Source organism: Perna viridis, chromosome 14, assembly GCF_037379345.1.
Source record: "Perna viridis isolate PV_CMFRI_1.1 ecotype Kerala chromosome 14, ASM3737934v1, whole genome shotgun sequence".
Classification (NCBI taxonomy): Eukaryota; Metazoa; Mollusca; class Bivalvia; order Mytilida; family Mytilidae; genus Perna; species Perna viridis.
The window spans coordinates 26,258,547-26,279,533 of NC_142458.1; the positions used below are offsets into that span (position 1 = coordinate 26,258,547).

Genomic DNA, 20,987 nt, shown 5'->3' on the forward strand with positions numbered 1-20,987 from the left:
CCTATTCCTCTAAAAATAATCTTTAATAAGTCATTGTAACAATGTAAATTTCCTTTCCAGTAGAAAATGGAAATGTTATTGCTGTATTTAAGAAGGGGACCAGTCATTGCCCTCAAACTATAGGCCGATTTCGTTGATAAGCTGTGTAGGAAAGGTTATGGAAAGAATTATTTTCAAACATGTATATAATCATTTGTACAATAATAACTTAATTTATAAATACCAGTCAGGCTTCCTTCTAAAATATTCCACAGTTCACCAGTTATTAGAAATGTACAATTGCATAATGAATTCATTTGAAAATGGAGAAATAAATTGTTTTGTTTTCTGTGATTTTTCAAAAGCGTTTGACAAAATATGGCATGAAGGATTACTACTAAAACTGAAAGCCTATGGGATAAAGGGTTCATTATTCAACTGGTTGAAAAGTTACCTCTCTGAAAGAAACCAAAAGGTATTAATATACCAATCTTCGTCTTCAACCTGTAATATTCAGGCGGGTGTTCCCCAAGGATCTGTACTTGGCCCTTTGCTCTTTATAATATATATCAACGATATAGCAGATACACTTACTTTACTGTGTAGATTATTTGCCGATGACACTTCATTCAGCTTTTCCAGTCAACATCATGAACAAATTAAACCTGTAATTGATCAAGATCTGGCAAAGCTGGATGAATGGTCAAAGAAATGGAAAATGTCCTTCAATCCTGATAAAACAGAAATTATGATATTTTCCAATAATGCATTACCTATCCTCAATTTTGAATTAAATGGAAAAAATATTCCAATTACAAACACCCATAAGCACTTGGGTATTACCTTTTCTAATGATGCAAAATGGCAGAAGCACATTGACAATACAATAGTAAGCATATCCAAACACTTAAATGTGCTACGTAAATTAAAATATCAATTAGGTAGGAAAACCTTTGAAAAATTGTATCTGGTTTTTATTAGACCTATTTTTGAATATGCAACTGAAGTTTGGGATAACTGTGGTGTTGGTAATTCTAATAAATTGGAACAATTACAATTAGAATGTACAAGAATAGTAACTGGTTTGCCATTTTTTACAAAAAAAGAATTCATCTATAAAAGATGTTGGGTGGGAAACATTAGCAGAAAGAAGAAAGAAAAGAAGACCACAAATGCTTTTTAATATGAAAAATAATAACGCTCCTAACTATCTTTGTAATCTTTTACCTCCTAATATACAAAGTACAACAACGTACCCCCTAAGAAATGGGGAAGATATCATTGTACCTTTTTGTAGATTGTCTTCAAATATGGATTCATTCATACCTGCAACAATTAAAGAATGGAATACTCTTGACCTCTCAATACGCCACTCAACATCAATTGGACACTTTAAAATGGCATTAAAAAGCAGAACTGTCAAAACTGAAATTCCAGAATACTTCTCATTTGGTCCAAGAAAACTTAATATTATACTTACACAACTGAGATGTTCTGCCTCATTTTTAAGCAATGATTTAAGTAAAGCTAACATTATATCAAATCCGGCTTGTCGCTGTGGATATTCAATTGAAAATGCCCAACACAATTTTTTTAATGTCCTCTGTACAGGGAATACAGGGAATTACTTATCAATGATTTCATTTGGCTACCTAACAACATCCCGTTTGATATTAATTTATTAGTTTCTGGGAATCAAGAGTTATCTTTAGCTGAAAAGAAGAGTGTGTTTAGTCACGTTTTCGCTTTCATAAAGCGGTCTAAAAGATTCATAATGTCTAATGTACTACTAGCGAACATGTCTTAAGTGGACTATGCTCATCAACACCGTCAAATCTGTACAAATCATTTCTTCTCCTTTGTAGCTAACTTCTCAGAAGAACTTTGTTATATGTTTAATGATATAGATAATTACTCGCATGCTCATATGTACCAATGTTTCATTGTTAATATTGTATTACGGAAAGGACTTCATAAGTAGGATTTACTTGTGTCCGATCCATTTTGTTTTGAACAAATAAAATATGTTAAAACTGAACTATGTACACCTGTTCCTTATGATATGATATTTCTAATTTAAATGCTTAATTAGAGTTTTGACCACAATTTCATGGTCCACTGAACATAGAAAGTGATAGTGCGATTGGGGCATTCGTGTATTATGTACACATTCTTCTTTACCCTCTTGTGTTTTGAGCAATAAAAAATAAATAAAGGGGACAGAAAGAAACTGAATGATCAACGAAACAGATCTTTGTGACAAATATTATTCTCATCTGACACTGACGCTCACTATTGAGTTACGTAAGTCTGAATAGGGTATATTTTATTCTAACGTGTGCTAACTCTGTCTTAACTTCTCTAAATATATCTGAAAAATACTTGGATTGTCTCATCATGTCTAATCAAGTCTCAAAAAGTCTTGACTGTGTCTCGACTTGTCTTGACCCAGTAGCGACTTGTCTTATCTTGTCTTGACCAGTCTCGACCAAGTTTTCACCAGTCTCAATATGTCTCGAAGAGTCTTGAACAGTCTTACCAGTCTTGAATAATCTTAAAGAAGTCTCGACCAGTCTCAGATGAATCTCAAACTGTCTCGATAACATATATTTAACAATTTAGGACTGACTACAGTCCTATTTAAGAATTCAATGATAAAACCACTGTATTTCTTTTATGCATGAACTGCCTTTTGCATTATTTTTTATGAAGACAGTTAGTTAATTATTCAGGTTATAGGAAAGAACATGCATAGTGATACTATGATATGGAAAACATCAAAGTTTGAATGAAAGAATTTGAAAAGGAAGTCAAATAAAAGTAGTTGAATTTAAAAAAAAAATGTTTCACCGCTGTCTGTGAAATAAAAAAAAACATTAAATAGAATTTACTCTGCCTAATTTAAATGAATGCATGCATACAAATATTTTCAGTAGATAATAGATTCTACATACTCTTAGATTTAAACAGCAATATTGTGCTGAGAAATTGAATCAGTAACAACTGAAAAATGTAAAATATTGGCCAACATTGTGCAGATTATAGCTTGAAAACCTATTCGTGGTAGTCTCTGAAGCCCGTCTTTTTTAAATACTCCTGTTCAGTCCCGACGTTATTTTTAAAAAGAATCTGAATCGTTTTTCGGTGCATCTTTACACCGCTCAGGAGTACTGGATAAACACAGGACCAGATAAAAATTCTAGGTACCTGTGTGTGTGACGTTCATCATTATACTAGAGAAAATTGTATAATAGTATTTACGTTATGCAGCCAATGTACAATATACCGTGCAACCGGTCCTGGCGCGTGGCATTTATTACAATCCTCGAAACCACAATACACATATTACTTTCATAAATTTTGAACAAAAAAATTTTGTGCAGATTATAGTTTGAAAAGCCTTTCGTAGTAACCTCTGAAGCCAGTCTTTTTTAAATACTCCTGTTCAGCACCGAAGTTATTTTTAAAAAGAATCTGAATTGCTATTCGGTGCATCTTAACACCGCACATGAGTCCTGGGTACACACAGGACCAGATGAAAACACTAAATACATGTACCTGTGTTTGACGTTCATCATTATACCAGAAAAAATTATATACGAGTATTAATGCTATTCGGACAATATACAATATACCGTACAATCGGCTCGGCACGTGTCATTTATTACGATCCTCGAAATCACAATACTTACATGAACTACATGTACTTGAATCACATAAGCGATAAACATGGTACCGTATAAAATGATAATGTTGTTTCATTATTATACAGATTTATTTATGTTGGTAGGTATAATGTTCGTGTGATAGATTAATTACAAAATGTCTATCCATTTAATGATATGGTTTAACGTCTTTTGGCAGAAATATGCCATTTCTTATATATGTATAGTTATTGACCTGTATCAAATTATAAGGGACTTCGTGTATGTACATGAACATGTACGATGAATTGTCAATGTATACATTTGTATCACTGTTTTTCTATATAGTAATCTTTATAATATACACCTACTGTGTATGTTTTATCGCTAAATTTAGGGCGATCCTTTCTTGGGATAGTCCCAGTATTGACAGAATTGCATTTATGTTGAAAGTGAAAATAAAGTTTAGACATGCATTACCTTATATTAACATTTCAATGGTCAGTGAGGTCATGGTGAGATAAACTTTAGCAGACAAACCTTGACCTCATTGGTTAATGTTATTTGTTTCATGAATGGTCTGTTTTTCATATTGTAAGTAATATTCTACTTTTTTCGATTTATTTAATGATGTATGGTGTATAAATTTTGTCATTTGTCAATTGTTAAATTTCTCTGATTTGGTCTGTTTCTCAGATACTGTAACCATATTTGGTGTATGAATTTGTTTTATTGCCTATAGATACATGTCTGTCGGATAAAGTTTATCTCACCTTGACCTCACTGACCATTGAAATGTTAATACTTATTTTTACTTTCAACATAAATGCTATTCTGTCAAATCACCTCTAAATTAAAAAGTCGTACATTAGTCTCGTACAAATGATATTGTATGATGAAGGTGTCTATAGGCATTATTGATGTTTAAAGAACAAGTCTAATTCAAGTACTTTTTGCTAGTTGAAACATGATATTTTTGTTACGAATGGTTTACTTCAAAACTAATGGTATGATTATATATAAACATTGGGTGTGTTGTTTAATTATCTCATTTTTTGGGTCTTATTTGTGTATAACCATTTCTTGGTAATGAATTGATAAAAGTGCTCGACACTTGTTTTCCAATCACAATATTATTTATATATCTTTGTCATTAAAAGTATCCGTCAAGAATAGGAAAAATCAAAATTATTTAGTTTCATTTTGTTTACAATAAATTCTTAATGTTACAATAAGAATTGTATCAAGACCAAGAAACATTTTTATCTGTTTACGATATGTTTTGTATATTTCAATTTCCGGCTGTATTTCACAAATTATGTAATTAATACCAGAAAAGCAAAAACATATGCCAAATATTTTTGTACAAAAGTTTGTTTTTACAATTGTATATATTAGCCATTTTGTCAATTAGGTAAGGCTGTTATCAATGTCAGAAACAAAAGATCGGCTTCAGCATATGCATTGATAATGGGAAACTGTCTCGTCTAATTCCAGTGAGCAACTCGACAATGGTGACAAATTCATTGCTGCAGACACGCTCTGAAAATGTATCAGTTTACTCTTCAGTAAGATTGTCAGTTGTTTGTAAGGTGCAGAGTAAGGGAAATAAAAAATTTCTTCCACCAAAGATCTGTGGTTAATAGTATGACATATCTGGAATACCACTTGGTGTTAAAACTTCAACACGTTGTCTTCTTATTCTATGGGAATTCCAGTTTCCAACAAACATATCCAATTGATGTTGTATCATGAAGAGAAAGCAAAATCTAACACATTCCTTATGTAGTGGACACGATACATTAAAAAGTCCGGTGTCTTGGAAATCCTGGAAGCAATTCCTCCAAAACTGGGCAACACTCGTTTTTAAGGTGCCCCAAAACTTTTCCACTCGTTGATTTGCAGATCTATCGACAAGGAAAGATTTTCGTCCTGACATATTATCGTTATGATTATATCGCAATGTTCTTTATAAATCTCGATTATTACGTTTTCCGTTCCTGAATCGGCTCGAATAACCCTTGACAGTCTTTTCCTTTGTTAAGATACCAGTAACCAATATATCAGGGGTTGTTGTTGGAGGGACTTGCTACCAACCACAATATTTTACGAGAATATCCATCGATTGCCAAAGGTATAGCAATACCGTAATGTTTTACCTTATCATAACCATCGACGTGAATCAGATAGTTTGGTCCTCTATTGTAGTATATTCTCCTTCGAAGACGTCGACGTGATCTGTCAAATACAACCTGTTGGTCGATCGTTTTTAAACAAAGCCTCACTCTTGATTGTGTGACGCAAAGACCAAAGCGAATGTTTAAAGTTCTCCACACAGATCTGTATCCAAAACCAGGCATGCCATTTCGGTACAAATCCAAAATAGTCTATACAATTAAATGTAATGGCGCCTGTGATTGCTACGTTTTCTTAGATTTAACCTTCTCTTTAGCCTTTTTAACAATGATAAACTGATGTATATTCCATGGACATACAGGGAAAAAAACACAAAACTGGAGGAGGGAAGTGTAGCATAGTTGGCGATAGTATTTGACCAGTTTAGGCGCAGGTACATCATCACCAAGGTAAGGAATTTCTGCAACGTCATGATCAGCAACACAAAGAAGAACACAGAAAACCTGAAACATTGAAAATAGAAGTTACATGTATGTTATAGTGATTTTAGAAGCTGTATAGCTAATTTTCTATATACCATTTTCAAATGGAACATTACCTGTTCACTGACATAATTAACTCTAATCAAAGTACTAAAGTACTGAACATCGAATGACCGCAAGTTCTTGTGGATGGTTACAAATGATACAAATCAGTATACTCTCGTTTGTTGTTATATATTGTATTAATATTTGTATATTACAATTACATGTATGTATAATTTTCATCAATTTGTATATTATCATATCCTTCTATATTAATAATAGTGCAGTACAAGTAAATGTAATTATTCGATTTTTACTAATAAATTGAATTTGAGAAGGTATTCATATTTTCCCGCAAAACGTTCAATGTCCCATGCAGAGTTATGGGTCCTTGATAGAGAGCAAAGACTGATAACTGTGCCTTGAAGACTCCAGGTATCAGTCTTGGAGGGTAAATATATAGTGCACTTAATTTTTGCCTTTTCTGTTTTTATTCCTTGTCATTTGACAAAAGTACAGGGTATATATCAAGCTATCAGCAAAAAAAAAAACAAAAAAAAAAAAAGTATTTTCATAAAAAATTATGCTTCAGAAAAGGGGTAAATTTTAAAAATTAGTGTGAAAGTAGAAGACGGCTATTTTTAGATCGACTTTTCCTTGTGTACCAAAGTTCGTGCCTTTTTTTTTCTTAAATGGACCTTAAAACTATTTTTGACGTTTCCTTAATTGAAAGAGTAATCAAGGGAACCAAGGTGATAGCGGTAATCAAAAGAATGTAATCCAGGGACAAAGATCAGACATGGAAAACATACACAATAAAAAACATAAAGTAACTAAAATCATACATACGAAGTAACAAAAGCAAATGAGCAACTCGGACTCCACTAAAAAATGGGAGCATGGACCAGGTGCACCGATAGGGTAAGCGTCCTCTGCTTTTCTAGAAACACCCGCCGAGTTGCTCATAAAAAGTCAAGTCCGGGGTAGACAAACGAGGAAAGGAAAACTATGAACCGTTGAATAAATCAGTTTTCATGGTGCAGACGGATACACCATGACGATCCACGAGTTCATGATGACGACCATAAAACTTCTGTAGTGATGTCTTAAATCTTGTAGCAGCATAACCTTGTTCCAGAAGCCTATTTGTTAGAGTTCTAGCGCGATACAAAAAGTCTGCGTAGTTTCGGCAAGCTCTGGCATAACGTATGAGTTGTGATATGAACACTCCATACGCAGGTGCTGAAGGGATGTTGCCACAGATGAAAGAAACGTTGACAATTTTGAATGAAAAGACATCACGTTTGTCGTAAAGTTTGGTTAATAGTTTTCCTTTACAATCGATTTCTAAGTGTAGGTCAAGATATGAGGCTGACTTCACAGTGTTTGTAATATCCTTTATCTCAAGTTCTTTGGGGTAGATGCAATGTATCAAATCCCCGAAATTAGGATTGTTTAAAGATAATTCGTCATCTATATACCGGAAACTGAGATTAAAGGACCTAGCCAAACGATATTCGTTCTTCCGGATCAGATCAGCTATAAAGTCAGCCTCATAAGAGTGAAGGAATTGGTCAGCAAGTAAAGGAACACAATTTGTTCCCATTAGAAACAGAAATGTCACAACAAATCAATATTAAACGTCTCAGAATGTGACGACTCCATCGGATCAAATTGATACAGGGAAGATATATATAATATTATTGTGTTGTGACATGCATCAATAATTTGATCCTCTATCCTACATAATAACATCTAAAATGAACTGTCCCGTACTACCATACTTCGTGTACTAAGTTACAGCCCTAGATTAATCCTAGGAGGAGGAATGACCCAGCCAGCGAAAGCTATATTTTTTATGTAGCCTAGCTGGCCGAGTGATCTAGGGCGCTGAACTTTGTGTAGGCGTTGATGTCACAGCGGTACGAGTTCGAGTCCCGTGGAGGGAATGACCAAGAATTTGCATCGCAAATTTGACAGTTCTAACATCGTTGGGAATTTTTCAGACGTTTCTATACGTTTACACATCTTCCCTGTATCCCATGGAGCAGTGTAGCTTGTAGAGTCGTCACATTCTTATATATTTCTAACATAAACATTTTCACGTTATTAATTTATGTTCTCAAAGAAATCTTTTTAAAAGTATCAATTGAAAACATGAATTCATAACAAGCGATAAGTAATATTATTTTCAACTCGATAAAGGTATTTATAATATATCGGTTACAGTCCCAACACAAAAGTTATGTAATAGAAATCTAGGCGACAGCAATACACCGGATGCCTTCATGGTCATCCGATGTAAAAATTAATTATACTCTCTAAAGTCTAGAATTTTTACTTATTTCAATAAATTGAAGCTCAAATCTTTCGATATCGCAAGACACTACCATGCAGGATTACCAGCTTTGATGAAGATATAAAATTTTGGTGCCTTTAATAGTTTGCTGTTCGATGTGAGTCAAGGCTCAGTGTTGAAGACCGTACTTTGGCCTACAATGGTTAACTTTTTCTTTAAATTGTTACTTGGATGGGGAGTTTCTCATTGACACTGACACCAAATTTTCTTATATATTGAACAAATTATAGCAACTAAATAAATCACCCCAAAGACATTGAGACATACATGGGAAACAAATTAAGAAGGGTCAGGCAGCACTCTGGGTTAGGTGTAATACCACCATTGATTTTCCCCTATTAGTCATAAATTCCTTGTTAAATTTGCATTTTTCAAACAATTGTCAAGAATTTATATCTTTGTTTCAAATAAAGAGTAAAATGGCATGAGTAACGTTTTATCCTGTCCAGTACTACAGTCAAAATTTCACATAAAATTGAATTGCATATAAGAAAATTCGGAAACCATTACTGAGTTTCGGACACCGGACGGAAGGGCAGAATCACGAATAAAGCGATTACTATATGCGCCCTGATTTTTTTTAAAGTGTCGCCCCGTGCAGGTCCGGGTGTCAAAAGAATAGGCCTGCAGCAGCGCTAAGGTTGTCGTCAAAGGCGACTAAATAGTGCTCAGAAACCTAGGCGGAAGCTAGGCGCTCTGCCCACAGAGCAACTGAGAAGTGTGCCCCAGGTGGTGGAATGGGGTACCCCTGGCGTGTTACACGCTGGGGTTGTCCGGCTATAATACGGAAAACCTGACCGCAAACCATAGTGGTGCACCGTGTTGGGATAGATGCCACGTACCTCGCACGTTAAAGAACCCTGCTTTGGTATTCGATAGGAGTAGGAACCCTTGCGCTCCGCCACAGGAGGCTAAATTGCCCGACTCTATCCATCGCCTGAATATAGCTGAAATATTGCTGCTCGGGCGTTAAACCCCAAAAATCAATCAATCGTAAAGAGTCTTGTTGAAGGTATTTATTTTAATCACGTACAACTTTCTAAAGGTGTGCATCCCGACTATCCAAATCGTGGCCTCTTTGGGTATGGTCAGGTCTTTTCCTCGTTCAGTCTAAACGTGTGCATGTATTTTGTTTGTTATTTCGTACAATTTTCAAATACGATGTGAAAAGGTGTCCATTTCTTCTACTAACATTTTCCAAGCGAAGGTTTATAACTGAAATATTTACGTCAAATGATATTTTAGCGTGTTAGGAAATACATGGGCTATGATAATGTTCAAATTCAAATATAAATGATAATAATAAGCAACTTATATCATATCCTTCTTTATCCCGTTGAAATGAACGGACATTTTGTTCACTTTTGCGTTTCGTTTGTGTTCGCCCGTTGCTTTGGCTTGAACACGTTGTTAATAGCACTGGTCACAACAAGTTAAAAAGTTTTAATAATAAAAGAGTATTTTTACATACCTTTGTCTCCACTCGATCCCACTGCCATCTGTGTCAATCATGGATGTCCGAGAATGTTTTATAGAAATAAAACGCGCGAAATTTGGCCGTGGGAACAAATAACATCATAAAAGCAAGTTGATATCGAAAATTGTCGACATTGTAAGTCGTAGAAAGAATATATCAATTGTAAGTCGTAGAAAGAATATATCAACGAGTTGAATTCAACATGTCGACTTTCTTTATATTACGTTCACTTAAAAAAATAAACATGTCGATATTGTGCTGAAAATTTATCGACATTATTCCGACATTTAGAAGTCAACATGTTTACATTAAACAATCATGTCAGCATTGTAATGCATATTTCTTTACATGTAAAAGTCGTCATGATAATTGATTCCAGATAGATGCACACAACATAACCCATAATTCCAATTTATTGGCAACAAAAACAACTAAATTTCTGGTGTACCATATTTGCTTCCATTATATCCCCAGCTGTCGCCGAGATCGTCCTGTTCAATAACATTTACATTTTGTCTTTTTCTTAAATTCAATTCAATCAAAATCCACACTGTAAATTCGACGTGGTGAAATATTCCTGTTCAATAACATTACATTTTGTATTTGTTCCTGAATTCAATACAATTAAAATTAACACTGCAATTTCGACGTGGCGAAATATTACTCATTATATCAACGTTTTCCAGGGATATGTAGGGATATAGAGTCAAAACGGACATTTATGAACTAATTGCCTGTAATTCTGTTGTGTACCTAGAAACTCATATCTTATTATAATTGCATAATTCATAATGGAATTTTCATCGGCCTTTTGTACTTTTTTTGTATTATTTGTGAATATTTTATTTATGGTGGAATGTAAAGTTGGATCCCCCAAGGATTTATCCACTGACATCGTTTTCCCTCCGCTGATAAAACCATCATCATCAATACCAACCGGCCATCTCCGACCCCTAGGTAAGTTCTCCACCCTAACCGGTATCACCGATCCCTGAGTTAAGTACTAAACCCTAATCGACCACCCCCGACCCCTTGGTAAGTTTTAAACCCCATTACCTCCGTCTGTGTGCACCTCGGGGTAAATAACATCAACTGATTCTCTGAACAATTACTAACACCCATCAGTCCAGTTAGGCAATGCTACATACAATTTGCATGTACCATCCCGTCAATATAGGAGCGGATGCAATATTTCAGGAGATTTGGGGTAATACGATTAAAGGCCGAGCAAAACGAGACAAGACAATGTTTGGAGGTACAAAGTTTTAAAAATCAAAGTACAGTATCATGACACTGTTCCAACTTTAGGAATGGAGGCGTAGGCCCGGCATGTCCGTCCTTGGATCCGCTTCTGTTGAGCTCTAAACGGTAAATATAGATTTATAGTAAACTTCATTTTGTAAAGAAAAGAAGGGGGTTCTAGGCTATTCGTTCAGTTTTTTTAAATACTTGTATTTTTCATAACATTTTCCGAAAAGAAAGGAAGTGTTTAATTTGAACACGAAACCTCCCCTGATCTTCACTGATATAAATTGATGTTTTGTGTTGTACAGGTTACCAGACAAAGGCATCAGGGAAGGTAAAGGAGATTCTAGAGATGCCAGATGCTCACACGTTCCAGGTGAAATACATCAAGCAGAATACAGCAGTTGTCTTTAGACAAGCGTTGAAAAAATTGCCAGTCTTCAAAACATGGGAGAAAGATGAAAACTTAAAAGAAAAGTGTGTATACCTAACAAGATATTACGTTGTATGTTTAGTGATGAAAAAACTTTGGCATTTGTTTAAAGGTTGGGTACATTTATTTAAATTAACAAACCCCTCTTTCTCCATCGCAATCGCTGGTTTCACGACAAAAACAAACGTTCTTGGACGTGAGGCACCAACCATTTTATTAAATAAGGTGAAAAGGAGGAGCTTGTAGGGGTGGAGGAAAGCTGGGATTAAAAAACTTACATTTTTGTCTAAAACTTTATTAAACGTATTGGACTAACATGTACATGTACATGTATATCTTTGCATGGTTGAAAATTTAAAAAAAGGAACTGTTTTTAAATTAGTAAATAAATTACAGCGACTGGTCAATCATAGCTATCAATCAAGGTTTTACAATAACATATGATTCATTGACATGTATATGTAATTAAATGCACCAATGCTAGTTTATGTATTGACAGATTCGGATCCCTTAACATTACAACAACTGTAGAGAAACAATTGCAGAAGCAGACTAACCAAGTGATGCAGTTCAAGACATTTTTGTTTGACTATATGTACGAAAATTTGTGGTTAGCTACAACAATTCCACAGGAAATAGCAGAGGAACTTCCGGTGAGTATATGTAAGTTCATGCCCCTTGATACAGTATACAATGTTTAGATCTAATGGGTAACATGTCCTGTTTCGTGACAAAAGACAGATTCATGTACACTGTACCCAGTCGTTGAAACTGTTGCTAACTCCAACAAAGGGGGAACAAAGGCTATTATTGGTTTATTTTTCACAAATTTTACACGAAGACCTGGAGTTTTGTCAGTTTCCTGCACATTTACATTGTACGTGTATGTAGTTATAGAAACGGTATACATGGTAAAAAGAGACAGACTGTCTTTTTGATGGAGATTTGTTCATCATTTGACTTATAGTTTTTGAATGCAACCTTCAACTGTGGGATATATTTATTAAATCGGGTATCTGTTGTATTTTTCTTGGGAAAGGGAGACAGTCCTGTGATACTTCATTGTAGAAACTTAGTTATATATATGTACGCCAATACAATAAAAAAAACAACACTTCTCTAATCCAGGCTACTTGTGATTAAGATAGTGTAAGATACTGTACACATCAAATAGAATTACTTTCTCACAACGTACATATAAAATGGAGTTCCGAATCCCAACAGTTTATTTATTTTTTGAATAATGTTGAAATTTTAACACATTGTTGATTTTAATCTATCATCCTGTAGTTGCCCGCATGTCTCCGCTGTGGTGCCTACAGACAGAGATTACAGGAGGCTGATTTCTTAATGAACAGTGGCGGGACAGCATCTCTACTACACAGTCACGATGACCACAGTCTTCACTGTGTTATCTTTGGTCGAAAAGATGTCATTGTCATTGAAAACAAGTATAAAGATTCATTCGATTTCATAGAGAATGTGAGTTCTATATGGACATGCAGCTTTTTTCTAATCTTGATTATACGAGACGATTTGTAGACAGAAAAAAACAAGATTTAGAGTTAATGTAATGTTTGATTAAAAACATATAGATACAACTTCGGAAATGTGTATTTACTGCATTTAGACGTACCAGAATTGAAATGAGTGTTTACATTTAGACTTAAATAAGTAAATGTATTTCTATTGACTTGTAGACACATGTACATGTACATTACATCGCCGAATAGAATGTATTCACCATATAACTGTAACTATACGTGTAAGCTTCCAACTGTTTATTTGAGAACAAAATTATAAAATCAATTCTCTGTTCTTCCATTTTAGTTTAAGAATTCTGGTGCTGGTCACTCCAAACTAGATATGGATATGGTCAACATGTACAAGTATAAAGATATAGCGAAAGTACCATGGACATATGCTACCATTCAACAAGGAGATTGTATAACGATACCAGCAGGTGTGTGTCGTTTGTTTTGTGAAACATTCTCATTGTGATATGTGATTTAAATCAACCATGTGATCATTAAAATGGTTTTCGGTTTGCATTTATATAATATAACGAGAATAGGTTATATGTCAAAGAACAACAACTTCACCGGGATGAAAATGTCAGTCCAAGGCCACCCACATGTCTCCCATGAACGACGAGGAAATCCTCTTACCTAAGGGCAGGCTGCAGCAGGCCCCAAAGCATCGTTATACACGGGTACAACGAAAGAGTTGCCCATATGTACTCTAGGATCATTAAAAACAAAACAAATTAAGGTGAAAACGAAACAAGGTACACAGAGGCCAGAAATTCCTAACTTGGGACAGGCGCAAAAATGCAGTGGGGTTAAAATGAATATATATTATTTGTCTATTATATTATGTGTTGAGATTCAAGTGGGTCATTTTTGTGGTCCTCTCTTTCTCGTTCGTTTTTGGTCCTAATTAACCCCTTTAAAATCTAATAATGGACTAGGCAATAACAAAATAAGATATATGATTACATACACGTGTTTTACAGGAATCCCGGAGTATTTCATCGTCATTTACATGTACAAGGTGGAATTATTCCTTATGTTATCATAGACGTTATTCATTGTTGCTTTTTTTGGCTTTACTGATATACATGTACATATAAATGTTAATGTGGAACACGGTGGTTGCGTGTTTGCCTCATATACCTTTTCCCCGCTGGTTTATACACGTATTCCGTCTATGTATTGTGTACATTAAGTCGGTGTTCAAATGTCCTTTCTACCACGGTTTTAAGTAGTATTTTATTAAACATTACTACTGGTAGAAACCATGTATGTTTAAATTTGTTCAATTAAAGAGTTCTTGTAATGTTAAATAACTTTGTAATTTGGGTAAATTTATATTTCGAGCTATGAAACTACGATATGATATGTTATAACTTGCTCAACATTACCTTCTGCTTACTGATTATTTAATATGTATATATAATTTATTGAATTAACATTCTTTGTACTTGTATAACCTTTAGTTATATTGACTTTGGTTAATAAAGATGTGACTTACATATAGAATGACCTTATTTCTTTGGGATGTAGCCTGTAATAGGGGGCATCATACGGAGCAGCGTCTTAGATATTTATACAGATCCAAATCAATATTCAAGTTAATGATTATGGTTGGAGAAGTTAAGCTTACTGTAAACGAGCATTTTAATCGTTTTCTTGCAGATTGGATAAACATTTTCGCGATTTTTTCTTGTTTGCGAAATTACCGAAAGTAAATAGTTTGCGGAAAAAAAACACACGATTTTCATCATAATAAGTTGGCTATCAATTGTCTATTATTCCGTCTTTCTTACAGGTTACTTGCATCAGGTTCGATCTTACGGACGTGGAATCTCAGTTAACATACTCTTTGCACCATCGAAAACCTTCGATTCTTCAGACTGCCATCTTGATGACGACAGTAAGGACATAAAACTTTCTGATGCAGCTTATGTTTGGGTTGTCAGAGATTCAAAACGGGTAAGGCTTTTGTTCTTTACGTGTCATTGCATTGGTTAATGCAAACAATATCCTAGCTTGGTGCATAGTTTAAGAGTAATCAAGGGAACCAAGGTTATAGCGGTAATCAAAAGAATGTAATCCAGGGACAAAGACCAGACATGGAAAACAGACATACACAACAAAGAACATAAAGTAACTAAAATCATACATACAAAGTAACATAAGTAAATGAGCAACTCGGACTCCACTAAAAACTGGGAGCATTGACCAGGTGCACCGGTATGGTAAGCGTCCTCTGCTTTTCTAGAAACACCCGCCGAGTTGCTCATAAAAAGTCAAGTCCGGGGTAAACAAACGAGGAAAGGAAAACTATGACCCGTTGAATAAATCAGATTTCATAGTGCTGATGGATACACCATAACGATTTAAAGTATGAAAATATCGTTTCTTGCTCTATTTTGTATCTAAGATATACTGGTTTCTGTATTTTATTTCATTCTTGCTAAACAGCTAGTTAGTGGGGAAATGAGCGATAAATCAATAACATAACAAAGGAATCATGCGTGCATGTTCAATTACAGTTGAGACGACCGAATCAAATCAATCTGTCAAGTTATGAAATCCTCAAATAAAAATGCTTATAGGCAGTTACAGTTTATGTGTAGATTCAAAATAAGAGTCTGCTGTGATGTACATGTACATGTATTTTCTGGTGTACATGTATACACTTTACATGTATGTATACAACAGATTCAAAATATGCATGATAAGAAAAATGTTCTTTTTTTTAATTAACTTATATTACAACCGGTATGTTATTTCAGCAACTGTCAGCTATGAATATGGAACCCGCAATTCTAAAGAAATATTTGGACTTGATTCTGAGAAGCGATGACGTCATCCATTTCGAAAAGTTTGAACATTTTTTCAATGAAGCATTAGAACAGGTAAATACTACACAACGATTTTCCCGAACGAACATGTACAAGTATGCAATTTTACGTCTATCTTATTGATTTTGTTGTTGCTAAATAATTATTGGATACTAGTACTTTGTATATAGAATAGACCGGTACGAAATCGGAGGAAATAATGTGAAATTGGTCACTTATTGAAGTATCGTCGTTGACAGAACAAGAACGGCTATTCATACATGTAAATGTATAATTACAATGTACAGTTTTGAGCGATCATGTAAATCTGAAACAGAATTCGCATCGGTTTGGTGGCATTAGCGTACATTTTTCTGTTTTTTATGGCGTTTCCTTTTTTGTCCAAAGACCCCCTCCATTGTACCACTGATATTGCTTAAAATGTACCTCTTCAACTTGAAAGACTAAATTTGACAAGTCTGGTAATTTGTCATGCAAGACTTACTTCTTATTTTTGCATGCCCATAACCATTTTGACTCACAGTATTTACATATTTTTTATTCAAATTTGATGCATTGATTTGATAATTGTATTTTATACTTGTACATGCACGTTTACATATCGAGTATTATTATTTTTTTTTACAAAAATGCAATTGATTCACACACATAATCTATATGAAACAGTTCAAAGAATTTACTTTTTTTTTCAGTATCCAGATCATCCTTCAGCAAGAGAGGCATTTGACGTAATAACAGATAAGCCTGGTGAACAAACAGTAACACGAGACCAACTCAAACAACTGTCACCAAACAAACTTACAGCTCTCTCGAGAATATTTAATGATGCCAGAACTAAGCAGAGCAATTTTGTTCGTAATGAACTGTAATAGAAATGACTCATTTTGTCATTTAAATTTTAAAATAATATTGTATATTACGTTTTACAGATGGAAATCAACGCTTCAATAAAAAACCTAGGATGGACTCATTTTCTAAAAATCAATGAAACAAAGTTACGGACAACGATGGTACTCTATTGTGCAGCTACAGACAACCATGCAAGCTACTCTCTTTTGTAGCTACAGAAAACCAGGGTACTCTGTTTTGTAGCTACAGACAACCAGGGTACTCTTATGTGTAGCTACAGACAACCAGGGTACTCTTATGTGTAGCTACAGACAACCATGTAAACTACTCTATTTTGTGCATGTACTAGTTGTAGCTACAGACAACCAGGGTACTCTGTTTGGTATCTACAGACAACCATGTGAGCTACTCTATTTTGTTCATGTACTTGTTGTAGCTACAGACAACCAGGGTACACTGTTTTGTTACTACAGACAATAGGGTATTCTGTTGTGTAGCTACAGACAACCAGGGTACACTGTTTTGAAGCTATAGACAACCAGAATACTCTGTTTTGTAGCTACAGACAACCATGTAAGGTACTCTGTCTTGTAGCTACAGACAACCCAGGTACTCTATTGTGCAGCTACAAACAACCAAGATACTCTGTGTTATGGCTACAGACAACCCAGGTACTCAATTGTGCACCTATAGACAACCAGGGTACTCTGTTTTGTAGCTACAGACAACCAGGGTACTCTGTTTTGTAGCTACAGACAATCATGTAAACTACTCTATTTTGTTCATGTACTTGTTGTAGCTACAGACCACCAGGTACTCTGTTTTGTAGCTACAGACAAACAGGGTACTCTGTTCTAGTAGTAGAGTCAGCCGTACGAGAACAAGTCTTCTTGTAGAGTAGGCTCTGCTAGAACTATTAGAACTGCTGGCTGTAGACCTGTTCGAGAACTGTTCTAAATCTCTCACAGAACTGCTTTTCTGAAAGTTCTGGGACCGTTTATTTGACAGGTTTGGACTCATCTGTAAGAATGGTTTAATCGCAATTAATTCACACATTACTTAAAATCAAAGATGTAATTCGACCACACGATTTATTTAAACAGAGTTCAGACCACTTCTTTGCGGAGTCGAAAGTTTTCCATCTTTAAGTCAGTGTACACTGATTTTCGTATTTACTAAGCATTAAATAAATCCTTGACTGCATTGTACAAGAAAATTCCTTATAGTTTTTCTATTTAAAAATACATTGAAAAAAAAACCTTCAAAATTTTCGTTAAATTTATACTATTGATTAGGCATTGCCAATAAGCGAGCACATCATTTCTTTTTGACTAGTATTACATGTATATATAGGTTTCATTGTAAATTACAAATAAGAGAACGTTGACTATTTATATTTATTTGTAATGAGTTCATAAATTACTATTAAACTGTTTATGTGTTTTGAACCGCATATACATTTGTCCATTTACCTAAACTACTGCTTTTAATATTATTTGCCTAAGAAACTCAGTTTGGGACGAAAGTAAAAGGGCGACATTAACTGCAATGTAACATTCACGTACTGTAAACATCGTACTTCAGCTCGGCTCCTAGGTCTACGGAATGCCAGGACTGGGGCCCCAGGAAAGAGCTTGGAGAGCTTTGGATGTTTTTGAATGTCTTCCCAATTTGAATACAGTAGCTGCGAGAGTTTCCCAAAGGAAACCATGGCATTCAGTAGACCTAGGAGCCTAAGAGATGCCCTAGTAAAAGCAGATATTTCATCTCAGCCCAAACAAAATACAACGGGCCAGTGTCGAACATGTGGAGATAAAATATGTAAGACCTGTACCCAAATACTGCACACCAAAACGTTTACAAGCTACTGCACTGGAAAGGAATTTGCCATTTTTTGCGACGTGACTTGCAAAACCGAAAGTACCATATATCGTCTCAAGTGCCGATGTGGTATGCAGTGCGTTGGCGAAACAGAACAACCTTTCAACAGGCGTATAAATGGTCATCGCAGTGACTACAAATGCAAACCAGACCTCCCTCTAAGTCGCCATCTTAGATCCGCCGGACACACCCAGGGTGATCTTCACAACATTGTTGTTACGATCATAGAACATAATCAAAACTGGCCAAAATGTAAAAGAGTGTCTGGGGAAAGCTTTTTGGATGAAGGAAACAACTTTTCCAGATGGAATAAACGAGAAAAAAATAATCCTTTTTTAAGTCTTGGTCCAAGGCTGGTACAGCACTACATGCTATACATCAATACACCGTACTACTATATTTTGACTTTTTTTAAAATTGTTTTCCAGTTAATTTTTATTTTTAATTTTGATAAAAAGGCCCCCTTTGTTATTTTCATTCAGGCCCCTAATCATTTGCTTATGTGTGCCTATGATAAAAGTACAATCACCCTCAGCGTACGTGATGAATCTGTTTTAATCTTGAACTATGTGAGTTTTATGCTCATAGAGTTTTACATTGTAAATTTTACCATCTTCTGGTGATGCTATGTTAAACATATGTAGACGTGTGTGTGTGTGTGTGTGTGTGTGTGTGTGTATTCTAGAGTTGGGGTGTAGTTTAGACTTGATTATATATCTATAGATTCATGCATGACAAGCCGAATTTGCTGGAATACAGTAGCGAAACGATTTCTATTACATGTATGCATGTATATGTACAAAAGTCATGGAGGTATAATGCATGTATATATCAACACATTACTACAATATATATATATGTGTGTGTGTTAGGTAAACTGTCTCTAGTTTGTAAAAGAAAAATATCTTCATATATATTGATATGTATCTGATATATTACCCAAGAAATAAAAATAGAAGTCGACATGTTTAAATGTATGTAAGATGAGGTAGTCCGAGAATATTTTATCTGGGATACTACTCTCCTAAAATAAAACATGTTAAATACTTTTGACAAACACCGCACCTTTGGGAAAAAAAGTTTGTTGTTTCATATAAGGATAATGGATATGGAGAATATGTCAAAAAGACAACATACCCACTCTCCAATGAGCAACGAAGAAACCATCTTAACATTGGGCAGACTACAGCTGACCCAAAAACAACTACATACACATGTACTGGGAAATAGTTGCCTCTATACACTCCATCAATATAAAGTAAACTGAACGTTTCTCTCCTTCAGATATATGTACATGTATTTTAAGGAGAGAAAACATGCAAAAATAAGTATGTTGTAACGGTGTTACGAACAAGTAAAATAGAATACTAGTACATGTAGCGTTACCACTAGTTTTGGAATAATTTGATGCGGTATGGTCAGTTTGGATCATCTAAAATAAACAATACGGTTAAACATATAACAGTGAATGGAGCATTGCATTTTTTTTACATTTCAAAATCATATTTTGAAAATGAAAGTGTTCACGTGAGAATAATACATAAAAAATTATCTATAGGTCACTTACAAAATATATGATACAATGTAGTACGTTCCTATTGAGGAGAATTTGGAATTGGAATTCAATGAGGCCACTTTTCAACCTTTTCAATGCACAATGCACAATACTGCGTCGAATTCAATTTACATGAATATTGCCATATTTATAGTACAATATTTAGTATACATGACATTGTATTTCATCATTCTCAAGGAATACGTGTATGTGTACTCGTATTATAATAAATGAATAAAAATTTTTTGAATTTATCTCATAAATTTGTGTTTTTATTCGAAACGAGGCCTTAGAAAACTCGACTTCACTGCCGCTCGATTGATATCTAGAAAACGCAAGCACGACCATATCACCGGTCTTAATCTCACTTCATTGGCTATCAGTGCAATTTAGAAATCAGTACAAAATCAAACTGTATACCTTTAAGACACTTAACAATTTGACACCTGTTTATCTGCAAGATCTTGTTAGTGTATATCACCCAACTCGAACTTTACGACCTGAAGATCACAAACTCTTAACAATGCCTCGAACTC

At 34.7% G+C, this 20,987-nt stretch overlaps 1 protein-coding gene and 1 pseudogene across 2 annotated transcripts; one reads left to right on the forward strand and one right to left on the reverse strand.

The window, feature by feature from the left end:
• Positions 1-4,930: 4,930 nt before the first annotated feature.
• LOC148598799 (uncharacterized) lies at positions 4,931-10,380 on the reverse strand (annotated as a pseudogene). The gene is made up of 2 exons (XR_015918469.1): positions 10,114-10,380; positions 4,931-6,262 (listed from the first exon to the last, which is right to left on the reverse strand). The product of XR_015918469.1 is annotated as an uncharacterized LOC148598799 (transcript).
• Positions 10,381-10,742: 362 nt separating this feature from the next.
• Positions 10,743-17,132, forward strand: LOC148598800 (uncharacterized). Its single transcript, XM_088560977.1, has 8 exons — positions 10,743-11,076; positions 11,673-11,841; positions 12,297-12,450; positions 13,088-13,279; positions 13,628-13,760; positions 15,128-15,291; positions 16,098-16,220; positions 16,859-17,132. The coding sequence occupies exons 1-8, from the start codon at positions 10,911-10,913 to the stop codon at positions 17,033-17,035; spliced, it is 1,278 nt and encodes a 425-aa protein (XP_088417103.1). The 5' UTR covers positions 10,743-10,910; the 3' UTR covers positions 17,036-17,132.
• Positions 17,133-20,987: the final 3,855 nt, after the last annotated feature.

Bases quoted from the DNA above. Each gene is read 5' to 3' on its own strand.
- LOC148598800 (XM_088560977.1), top strand. From the start codon at position 10,911: ATGGAATTTTCATCGGCCTTTTGTACTTTTTTTGTATTATTTGTGAAT. The intron at 12,451-13,087 runs GTGAGTATATGT...ATCATCCTGTAG, and splicing joins AAATAGCAGAGGAACTTCCG to TTGCCCGCATGTCTCCGCTG. The intron at 13,761-15,127 runs GTGTGTGTCGTT...TCTTTCTTACAG, and splicing joins TTGTATAACGATACCAGCAG to GTTACTTGCATCAGGTTCGA.